The sequence below is a fragment of the Borostomias antarcticus genome (assembly GCF_949987555.1).
Source record: "Borostomias antarcticus genome assembly, chromosome: 6".
Taxonomy (NCBI): Eukaryota; Metazoa; Chordata; class Actinopteri; order Stomiiformes; family Stomiidae; genus Borostomias; species Borostomias antarcticus.
In genome coordinates, this window is record NC_140239.1 from 25,518,828 (window position 1) to 25,530,342 (window position 11,515).

Here is an 11,515-nt window from a genome sequence, read left to right on the forward strand (position 1 = left end):
CTCTGGACAGGTCTTCCTCCTTGGGCAGGTGCTGCCCGCTCGGTATGTGTTTGCGCGTGTGTGTGTGTGTGTGTTGCCTCCGTGTCAGTGTTGATAATTTACACAATGCAGTTCAGTGGACTGCAGCTAATTTCCAATCCAGTCTCCAGAAAGGTTCAGTTTAGGTACGGTTGCGCTGTCTTGTGTGCGTGCGTGCATGTGTGGATTTATTTGAGTCTAATCTAATTTAATTCCAGACACTCCTTTTTCTATCCTTTCCCTTTCTTCTTCTCCTCCATCTCTACCTCCTCCTCTTCCCTGGGTTGTAGAGGCCCCCTCATGACTGTCTCTCCACTCCTGCAGGCCCTGTCCTGCCCTGGGCTGGGCTAAGGTGGGCTGGGCTAACATAACTGGGCCGGGTTAAAATAAACTGGGCCGGGCTAAACTGGGCTGGGCTGAACTGGGCTGGGCTAAAATGGTCTGGGCTAAACTGGGCTGGGCTAGACTAAAATGGGCTGGGCTAAACTGGGCTGGACTAAAATGGGCTGGGCTAAAATGGGCTGGGCTAAAATGGGCTGGGCTAAACTGGGCTGGGCTAAACTGGGCTAAAATGGGCTGGACTAAACTTGGCTGGGCTACCCTGCCCTGTGCCGGGGCTGGACTCTGATGCTCCCCGTCATTACGTCTGAGTGCTCTGATCAAACACATGTGGCTTTGTGTCTGGAGTACACCAGGATAAAGCAGCTGGGCCCACAGGACTGCTCCCCACAGCCTGCTAATTATACTCCATCTCTCTCTCTCTCTCTCTCTCTCTCTCTCTGTCTGTCCCCCTCTCTCTCTCTCTCCCTCTCTCTCTCTCTCTCTCCCTCTCTATCTCTCTCTCTTCCTCACTCTCTCCTCTCTGACTCTTAAGTGTCTTCTCTCTATCTCTCCTCTCTCTCTCTCTCTCTCTCTCTCTCTCTCTCTCTTTCTTTCTCTCTCCCTCTCCTCTCCCCCACTCTTAAGTCTCCTGTTTATCTGTCCTGTTTATCTCTGTTTATATCTCTCTCTCTCTCTCTCTCTCTCTCTCTCTCTCTCTCTCTCTCTCTCTCTCTCTCTTCCTCTGTGTGTGAGTCATGGAGAGGAGCAGCAGACCGCATACCAAGAACCCGGCTCTCAACCTCCCCTCTCTCCAGACAGCGGGCCGAACGTTGCCCCCCCCTCCCTCCCTCCGCCTGGCCCCTCCTACCGCGGCCTCTCCCTCACCTCGCCCCGCGTCGTCGGCAGGGGGCTCACCTCCGGGCCGGGGCAGACAGCTTATTGATCCGCCGGCGGCTGCGTGCTAGCAAGCCCCCCACCCCACCCCCCGAGGACGCCGCCCGGACACGGCGAGAGATCCGGAGGAGCCTGATCGATCGAGCGGCGCGAGTTTTGACACGTACACACACACTCACACACACACGTGCCGTAAGCTTGCCTAACGAACGCGGCGTCGACCGCAGGGCGCCCCGAGGTGACCCAGCGTCCGGAGCCCGTTCCCAGCGTCAGGAGCCTCCCGTAGTAGCGACGAATTGCCCGTCTACCCCCCCCCCCACCGTATCGCCGCGCACCCCCGCGGAGGTCACGTGCCCCCGGGCGACAGCGTCCATCTGACAGCTGCACACCCCCACAACCGGGAGACGCTCTCGCTGCCGCCGCTCCGGAGGTCGGGGACGGCTCGTGCGGACGCGGTATGTAAACAGAGATCTGCTCGTGTTTGGGTTTCGAGGCGACGGGGCGTGCGAAGCCCTGGCGCCGGGGACGTGTCGGAGAAGAAGCGCGTGGTACCGGCCATCTGCCGGATCTTCTGTCAAGACGCCCTGGCGCCGCCGCGATGCTCAGGTTCCGCCGGAGAACTCCGGCCACGCACGACCGCCCCGGGGGTGAGATCGCCCGCCCGACCGAAGCCAGCTTTCCGGAACGTCTGCCCGGGTGGGGGGGGGGGCGGAGAGAGGCTCGGAGGGGGGCGGGGGAGGTTCTGCCAAGCAGAACGTCTCCCCGTTCTCCGGGGGGGGGGGGGGTTCCGGGCCGCGATCAAGCGGCGCCGACCCCGCCTCAGCTAGAGAGGCCCCCCCGCGTGACACGACGGGAGAGAGAGAGGAGGAGGAGAAGGGAGGGAGAGAAGAGAGGGAGGGAGGGAGAGGTGCGTCAGCCTCTCTTCCCGATACTTTATACGGAGGCAGGGGTTCAGACGAGCAGAGGGGACGAGGCAGCACGATTCGAGTAACGTGGCCACAGACCAGCGCGCTGCAGCTGCTTCCCTTCCCTCTGTTCTGACAGGGGGGAGCGTGTTTGTGCTCTCTCCCATCTGCCTGGGTCTGTCTCTCTCTGCGTCTCTCCCTCTGCCTCTCTCTCATATCTCTCTCACATCGTATATCTCTCTTTCTCTCTCCTCTCCTTATGCGTTTGTCTGTGTCTCACTCTGTACTGCATCTCTCTCCTCTCTCACTTGTATCTCTCGTTCTCTCCTCATTATGTATCTCTCTCCCTCCCCCTCTCTCTCTTCCCTCTGCTGACTGTGAATGTCTCTCTCAATCAATCAATCAATCAAAGCTTTATTTGTATAGTGCATTTCATACACAGGCAACACAATATGCTTTGATCTGTGTGTGTGTGTGTGTGTGTTCGTGCGTGCGTGCGAGAGAAACCGTGTGCAGGTGGAGAGTGCGTTTCCGTGATGGGCTTGACCAGAGGCAGCTGCGTTCGCGTCTCCGCCAGATCGCTCCTCTACTCTCCCTCCCCTACAGACGCAGGCCCCCCCCCCCCTCGCCTTTGTTTTCCCTGGGCCGTCGGGAGAGTGGAGCATTTGCATAAGCGCTTGTGAAGGGCGGCTGATTGGAGGGGGACGGCGTTTGCGTTGCGATTCCAGCTCTGGATTGCGGTCGTCGCGCCGCCGTGATACAGGGGGGCGGGATGGGAGGGCCGGTAAACGAGCATCGCCAGACAGACGCTCTCCTCACACACACACGGACGCACACGCACGTCCGTCAGGGCGGTGGAGTGTGCACGCGGCGGTATGCGCGGCGCCGGGGACCGAGGCAGAGATGTAAATAGATCAACACGATTTAAGCCCCCCCCCCAGCTGAGTCGACGCAGACGAGGCCAAAAATAGCAGCGCCAGGACTCGCTCGTCTGTGTTCCCCCACCGCGGTCCTCCGGTTTCTCTCGCGCACACACACACACACACACACACAGATCCAACTGCTCATCAACATGGCACATACAGTAGAGTAACCTTCATCCTCCCCCGTCCTAAATTGCTGGACCCGGCAGGCAGCGTTTCGATTGTCTCGCCTAGACTGGCTTCCAGCTGTGTGTGTGTGCGCGTGTGTGTGCGCGTGTGTGTTTGCGCGTGTGTGTGTGCGCGTGTGTGTGTGCGCGTGTGTGTTTGCGCGTGTGTGTGTGCGCGTGTGCGTGCGTGTGTGAGCGCCCACAAGAAGACCGAGCGCTCCATACGACCCCGCGTAATTCGTTTATAAAGCGGGGGCATACATTTCTCCCTTCCCTTTTATTTTTTTTCCGATGGACTGATCACGCCGGCGTGGAGCTCCTCCCCCCCCCCACCCCCCCCAAAGTTAATTTAGGGAGCAGATGATTGGAGTAAATCCATTACAGAGATGTGATTTAAAGGACCGCCATTCTCCTCTCTGTTCTCTGCTCCACTCCTCTGTCTCTCACTGCAGTCGCTCTGCTCGAGTCCCCTCCATCCCTCCCTCTCTCTCTCTCTCTCCCTCCCCCTCCCTCTCTCCCTCTCTCTCTCCCTCCCTCCCTCCCTCCCTCTCTCTCTCCCTCCCTCCCTCCCTCTCTCCCTCTCTCTCTCTCTCTCTCCCTCCCTCCCTCTCTCCCTCTCCCTCCCTCCATCCCTCCCTCTCTCTCTCCCTCCCCCCTCCCCCCCCTCTCTCTCTCCCTCCCTCTCTCTCTCTCTCCATCCCTCCCTCTCTCTCTCTCCCTCCCCCCTCCCTCTCTCTCTCTCTCCCTCCCCCATCCCTCTCTCTCTCTCTCTCTCTCCCTCCCTCTCTCTCTCTCCCTCCCTCCCTCCCTCTTTCCCTCTCTCTCCCTCCCTCTCTCTCTCTCTCCCTCCCTCTCTCTCTCTCTCTCCCTCCCCCCTCCCTCTCTCTCTCCCTCTCTCTCTCTCCCTCCCTCTCTCTCTCCCTCTCTCTCTCTCTCCCTCCCTCTCTCTCTCTCCCTCCCCCTCTCTCTTTCCCTCTCTCTCCCTCCCTCTCTCTCTCTCCCTCTCTCTCTCTCTCTCCCTCTCTCTCTCTCCCTTCCTGCCTCCCTCTTTCCCTCTCCTTCCCTCCCGAGGGTTTTCCTCTGTGTGGCGGTGCAGCAAGATGCCTGTGAACCACAGAACAGAATCTGCCCCCCCCCCCCCCGATGCTGATTCCTCTCACCGCGGTCTGACCACTGAACGGCGCGGTCCGAGCCTCAGGCGTGCTCCGCCTGCGTTTACACCGTCGCTTTCGGAACGACCCTGGCGTCCGCCAGAGGGGCGAGGAGGCCTGAGGCGGCGATTAGCGCTTCAGGAGGCGCACGCCAACTCTCGGGAGGAGGGAGCGAATGACGGAAAGCGAGCGGGAGCTCGTATCGATCGGCCGCTCGGTTTCGCGCGGCGGACATTGGTTTGTCCCCGTCACTCACTCTGCTGTTGGAATCTTGCGCGCACACACGCGCACACACACACACACACACACACACACACACACACACACGCGAACGCACGCACACACACACACAGGTGCTGTGGTTGTATTGCCCGGGAATGGAGATGGGTTTTATGAGGACAGGTACAGGCAGAACAGAGAGAGGTGGCAACTTGCCCTTTCTATTCTCGGCCTGTATTGGCGCATCTTCCCCCCCCCCCCCTTCCTCCTCCTCCTCCTCCAGACCTACTCTAGTGTCTCATCTGCTGGGCTCCCCGCCAGCGCGCTCCCTCGGCCTGTTCTGTGGCGAGCTGAGCATGAGAGCCAATCTCGACTGTGAGTGTCTGTTTACCTTCCTGTGTGCGTGTGTGTGTGTGTGTCTCCGTCTGTCTCCACCAACCATTCTTCTCAAACACTGGCTCAGACTCAAAGGTGACGGAATAGAAGGGTTTCATTAAGCCCCGCCCCCACGGAGGAGGAGATTGACTCCACGGCCGAGGTATCACACTCCTCAGCGCCCGGGTGTCACACAGAGGGCAGCGAGCCTCGTCCGCCGCTCTGCTCTCTCTCTCTCTGGGGGCCGGTCAGTAGGAGGTCAGCCTGCGGTAGGTGTCCTTCGCTGCTGGGGAGCCAACATCAAGACGGGGGGAGACCAACAAGCTGGTGAGGGAAGACCTGCTCTGTGGTGGGGGGGCAGCAACCAGACAGTCCGGAGGTAGCGGTGGAGAGGAGGACGAGGGACAAACTGATGTCCATCCCGGACAAACCCCCTCCCACCCCCCCCTCCATGACGAGCTGGGGCTGATGGGGGATCTCCTCCTGCCCAGGTGCAAGACGGAGCGCTGCAGGCGTTCCTTTGTGCCAGCAGCCGTCAGACTGTGTAACAGCAGCTGAGTCCGAAGCCCCGCCCTAATGGCACTCGTGACTTTAATTGTCACTTTACATTGGCTAGCCTAGGCTTTTTATAGATAGATTTTTTTATAGCTGTTATTTATAATTTATTTATAGTTCTTATGTATAATTCACATGTTTCGTTGTTAACATGATTTTATTCTGTACCAAATAGTCATCCGTGATCGGATGGGATAAGTAGATGAGGATGATAACTGATAATTTGCTAGATGAAGGATAGTGTAGTAAATTGTCAGTTTGGGAAGCTTTTTATAGATTGTTTTTTTATAGCTGTTTTATTTATAGTTCTAATGTATAATTCACATGTTTCGTTGTTAACATGATTTTGTTCTGTACCACATCATCCATGATCGGATGGGATAAGTAGATGAGGAGGATAACTGATAGATTGCTAGATGAAGGATAGTATAGTAAATTGTCAGTTTGGGAACCTTTAAATGTCAAACTGATTACCTGGGACTGGAATGAGCAACTGATTAGCACTGATAAGATACTATAAGGACAAGCGGCTACAAGAACTCCAATGCACCTGTCCTTATTACACATGGCAAATAAACTTTCTATTCAGTTTTTTTTCTGCTGCTGTAAGGCCCAAATATCCCCTCCTGGGGATTATTACAGTTTTATTACACGGCTCTCTGAAATACTCGATTCTGATTGGACAATCACATGTTCTACTGGTGAATTATCTCTCGATAATGAGCAGCTGCTAAGGGCAACGCATATGTCTATGAACATTCTAAACCATAATAGTTTGGCTGTTGTAGCCCATGTTCAGTCTCGGAAAACACCCATTGCCCAAGCACCCGGAACCATCTCACTGGCAAACTAAAAAGTATAGTATTAGTATTAATGTCGTTGGTATAAGTCGCAGTGTAATAAGCAGGATAATGTATGACCAGTCGCAGTGTAATAAGCAGGATAATGTATGACCAGTAGCAGTGTAATAAGCAGGATAATGTATGACCAGTAGCAGTGTAATAAGCAGGATACTGTATGACCAGTAGCAGTGTAATAAGCAGGATAATGTATGACCAGTATCAGTGTAATAAGCAGGATAATGTATGACCAGTAGCAGTGTAATAAGCAGGATAATGTATGACCAGTAGCATTGTAATAAGCAGGATAATGTATGACCAGTAGCAGTGTAATACGCAGGATAATGTATGACCAGTAGCATTGTAATAAGCAGGATAATGTATGACCAGTAGCATTGTAATAAGCAGGATAATGTATGACCAGTAGCAGTGTAATAAGCAGGATAATGTATGACCAGTAGCAGTGTAATAAGCAGGATAATGTATGACCAGTAGCAGTGTAATAAGCAGGATAATGTATGACCAGTAGCAGTGTAATAAGCAGGATAATGTATGACCAGTAGCATTGTAATAAGCAGGATAATGTATGACCAGTAGCAGTGTAATAAGCAGGATAATGTATGACCAGTAGCAGTGTAATAAGCAGGATAATGTATGACCAGTAGCAGTGTAATAAGCAGGATAATGTATGACCAGTAGCAGTGTAATAAGCAGGATAATGTATGACCAGTAGCAGTGTAATAAGCAGGATAATGTATGACCAGTAGCAGTGTAATAAGCAGGATAATGTATGACCAGTAGCAGTGTAATAAGCAGGATAATGTATGACCAGTAGCAGTGTAATAAGCAGGATAATGTATGACCAGTAGCAGTGTAATAAGCAGGATAATGTATGACCAGTAGCAGTGTAATAAGCAGGATAATGTATGACCAGTAGCATTGTAATAAGCAGGATACTGTATGACCAGTAGCAGTGTAATAAGCAGGATAATGTATGACCAGTAGCAGTGTAATAAGCAGGATACTGTATGACCAGTAGCAGTGTAATAAGCAGGATACTGTATGACCAGTAGCAGTGTAATAAGCAGGATAATGTATGACCAGTAGCATTGTAATAAGCAGGATAATGTATGACCAGTAGCAGTGTAATAAGCAGGATAATGTATGACCAGTAGCAGTGTAATAAGCAGGATAATGTATGACCAGTAGCAGTGTAATAAGCAGGATAATGTATGACCAGTAGCATTGTAATAAGCAGGATAATGTATGACCAGTAGCATTGTAATAAGCAGGATAATGTATGACCAGTAGCAGTGTAATAAGCAGGATAATGTATGACCAGTAGCAGTGTAATAAGCAGGATAATGTATGACCAGCCGGTCATTATGGAAAAAGAAGAGCCCTTCTGTGCGCTACGTTACAAAACACCTCGACTTCGCCTCAGGGCCCTGAACGCACTGCTTCACTTTTCTGTTTCGACGATACGTTATTACATATCTAATCGTATTCTGCTCTCTCTCTCTCTCTCTCCGGGCCTGGCGGGCAGTAGGTCGTTCCCTACGAGGTACAGTTGACGTTCTGCACGGTTCTCCCCGGTTCCCCAGAAGCCGGGCTTTGTCCGTGTCAGGGCAGCGCTCCAGGCCCCTCGTCCAGACCATGGACAGCAGCAGAGGGCACGCTACCCCCGCACTCCTGTTCTCCCTGTCCCACCACCAGCCTACATTCCTGTGTGTGTGTGTGTGGGTGTGTGGGTGGGTGGGTGGGTGGGTGTGTGTGTGTGGCCGGCCTGAGGGTGCAGTGTAGTTCTGTGCGGCTCAGGCACTGGCTGTGTGAGCCACAGCTTCCTGCCATCAATCAGGCCCAGTCCCGTATGAATGGGTATTCATCTAGATGGGAGGGTTTGTCCGAGAGGCCACACACACGCACACACACACGCACACACACAGGGCCTAATTGCCATCCTGAATGCGGAAGCTGCCTGGCTCCACAGTGCGTGTACAACTCGGATCCGTTCCGGATCCGTTTGTCGGGAGCGATCCACAGGTCTGTCTGTGTCTGAGGCTTGGGGATACGAGTACAGTAATGTCGACACACGCACTCAAACAAACAAACAAACAAACAAACAAACACTGACTGTCCGGAATGGAGGCGCAGCTGTAATGCTGAGTCACTCAGCCACGCTGCAGATCTCCCGGAAGGGGGGAGCGCTGGATGGAGGGATAGAAGCTGGTGGAGGAGGGGAGGAGTTTGGCAGAGCAGATAGGGTCCTGCAGCAGTCTCCCAGGCCCCTCCCCCCCGGCCCCTCCCACCTCCATTCACAAATAGCCGAGCTGTGGTTGGCCGGCTGATGAGAGGCTTGGGATGGGCCAGGAAGAGAGGCTTAGAGAGGACTCCACTCACAGCTCTCTCTCTCTCTCCCCCTCTCTCTCTCTCTCCCTCCTTCTCTCCTCTGTTTCTCTGTCTCTCGCTCTCTTCCTGACTCCTCTCTCTCTCACTCCCTCCTGTATCGCACGCCCAACGCTGGACACTCGTTCGCCGACAAGCTCGCCCCTCTCCCTCTCTCTCTCCCTCTCTCTATCTCTCCTTCTCTCTCTCGCTCCGCCCCGGGCCAGCTGGGTGGAAAAGAATCACTTGTTTATACCTCCCCGCTGCCTGTCGGGGACTCGTTCTCGCTCCGGACCCCGTTGCCTAGCAACTGCAGCAGCTCACAAAACGGCGCGTGCGTCGGCGGGCGGGCGCGTGCTCACCTGGGAGCCGGGGCTCGCTGCCCCGTCCTTTGTGCAGCCGTGCGCGTGGCTCCGGGGGGGCTGTCGCAGGAGCGGCCCCCCTTTCTCCCCCGTCTCGCACACACACACACACACACACACACACACACACACCGGTTTCTATCTCTCTTGTCACACACTGTACTCTCTCTCACACACTGTACCTCAGATCCTTTGTCAGGCTCTCCCGCGTCCAGCTGACTGGCACGTCGGCGCCCGGCGGAGAGAGAGAGAGAGCCCCGCTCGCTCCTGTCACCCCACCACCCCACCCCCTCCCTTCCTCGGGCCGGAGCGATACCTGGACACAGGGTCCCCCCCACCCCTAACCCCCCCCCACCTGCTCGCCGGAGATCACAGGCTGATAAGAGCCCGACACGTCCGGCGTGGTAGTTGTTGCGTTTTTTTGTGCCGCGTGCGTTGAAGGACGCGCCCCGCGCCGAGAGGTTTGCTGCAGCAGCGATCCATGGGGGGGGGGGGGAGAGGGGGAGGACCCTCCAGAGAGCTTCCCCCTCCGCAGCACGCGCATGCAGGCGGTGTCAGAGCCCAGCAGGTACCCCCCCCGTGTGCACAGCTGGGTACAGTTGGTTACAGTCACATGTTCTTCTATTGTTGTCGGGTGTTTTTCTTTCCTTTTTTTTTGGTTTTGCTTTTTTCTCAGAAACCCAGAGCCCAGGGTCCCGATTCACCAGCTGGTCCCCCGGGGGTTGGAGTGGGGGAGGGGGGTTGGGGGGTCGGATTGGAGTGCTGGGAAGAGGCGGCCGCACTAGTGCCAACCCCCCCCCCCCCCCCGCCCTCCGTTAGCAACACAAACCCTGTTTACCTCGTCCCCTGATTCCGAGTGTGTGTGTGTGGGGGGGGGGGGCGGCTTACTGGGCATGTAGGCAGATGGGGCTGACGAGAAACAGGGTTCCCTGGGTAATCGAGAGCAGCTGCGGTGAAAGTCGATGCCGCCTTCTTCTCTGACCAAGCATCTCTAATGTCAGAACGTCCCCCCCCTCTTCCCCCGGTCTGATTATGGACCAGTCCGCGTCACGTGACGCGGGGGCCATTAGGCTGGACGCGGCCCGCTGCGGTCCCACAGTGACCCGGTAAACGCCCCGACCCGCCCAGGCCCACTTCGCCATTTAATGCAGATGCTTTTTAAGTCCGGGATCGGTCCGAGGAAAGCACTGGTTGGAGCCGCCCCCTCGGGCGGTCGTCTGCTGCTGCTCTGCGCGTCCGTGACGGATGATGTCAGAGGGACGTTCTTTTAAACACGCCGGGTGACCTCATCCCCACATTAGCCTGGCCCCGCTCCCTGCCTCGCTCGCCCGGCCCACTTAGCTAATGGGCTGCTCCGCACCGGGCCGGCAGGGGTCGAAGACGACGCCGCCGCACTCGTGAATAACGGCTTCACGCGCCTCTGTCGCTCTCGTCCGTCTGGCCCCGAGCCGGTCAGTCCTGGCAGCGTCCGTCTTGCTGCGCGGGGAAGGGAGAGTTGTTTTACCGGACCCCTCCTCCTCCTCCTCCTCCTCCCCCCTCCCTCCTCTGCTCCATCCATCTCGGTAGTCTGCAGTCTGTACTTTTAACGGCCGTTCTGTGAATATATGCGTCGTTCAAAGTGGACACCGCTTTTAGCGTCCAATGTGTTTTGACTCCGTGCCAGATTCAAACTTAAATACTTCAACGTAGGGCCAACGCCGAGATTTTCCACGAATACGGTGCCGTATTTCTATCATTTTTATAGTCTCGCTGAAAAACCATGCTCTGATTGGCTCCCATATTTCATAAAAGTATCCCCCTCCCTCCTCTTGTCCCAGGCCAGAAGACGTGTCTCCACCTGCACGGCATCTTCCCCTACATCTACGTGCCCTACGATGGCTACGGACCGCAGCCCGAACGCCACCTGCGCCAGGTGGCGTTCAGCATCGACCGAGCCCTCAACGTGTCCATGGGAAACCCCTCCTCCAGCGCCCAGCACGTCTTCAAGGTGGCGCTGGTCTCCGGCATGTAAGTCAGCCGGCGGCAAAGTCGTTCCCAGATGACGGGCGTCTGACCGACCGCGGGACACTCCGAGATCTTTTCCCGAGCTCATGGCAATAGAATTAGTGTGAATGCTAACTGTTCATTTTAGATGGTGATTTTATTTCTCGTTCGTTCTCTCTCTCTCTCTCTCTCTCTCTCTCTCTCTCTCTCTCCACAGGCCTTTCTATGGATACCATGCTAACGAGAAGCGGTTCATGAAGATCTATCTCTACAACCCTCAGATGGTCAAAAGGTGAGGAGTTCAGTACCGGGTTCGTGGGCGACTTCGCCGAACGACGCTCTCTGTTTGAGAGTGATTGTGACTCTGCGCCGATATCGATCGCCACATGTAGCGAGGGTGGCGAACGGGGGAGGGGGG

General features: G+C 55.6%; 1 protein-coding gene across 1 annotated transcript in view; it reads left to right on the forward strand.

Annotated features, from left to right (window-relative positions):
• Positions 1–11,515, forward strand: part of rev3l (REV3 like, DNA directed polymerase zeta catalytic subunit) — a 45,726-nt gene that overhangs the window by 9,109 nt on the left and 25,102 nt on the right. The window contains exons 2-3 of the mRNA XM_084439440.1: positions 10,932–11,121; positions 11,315–11,389. Coding sequence (XP_084295566.1) covers positions 10,932–11,121; positions 11,315–11,389 — 265 coding nt within the window. The remainder of the gene's footprint in view (positions 1–10,931; positions 11,122–11,314; positions 11,390–11,515) is intronic.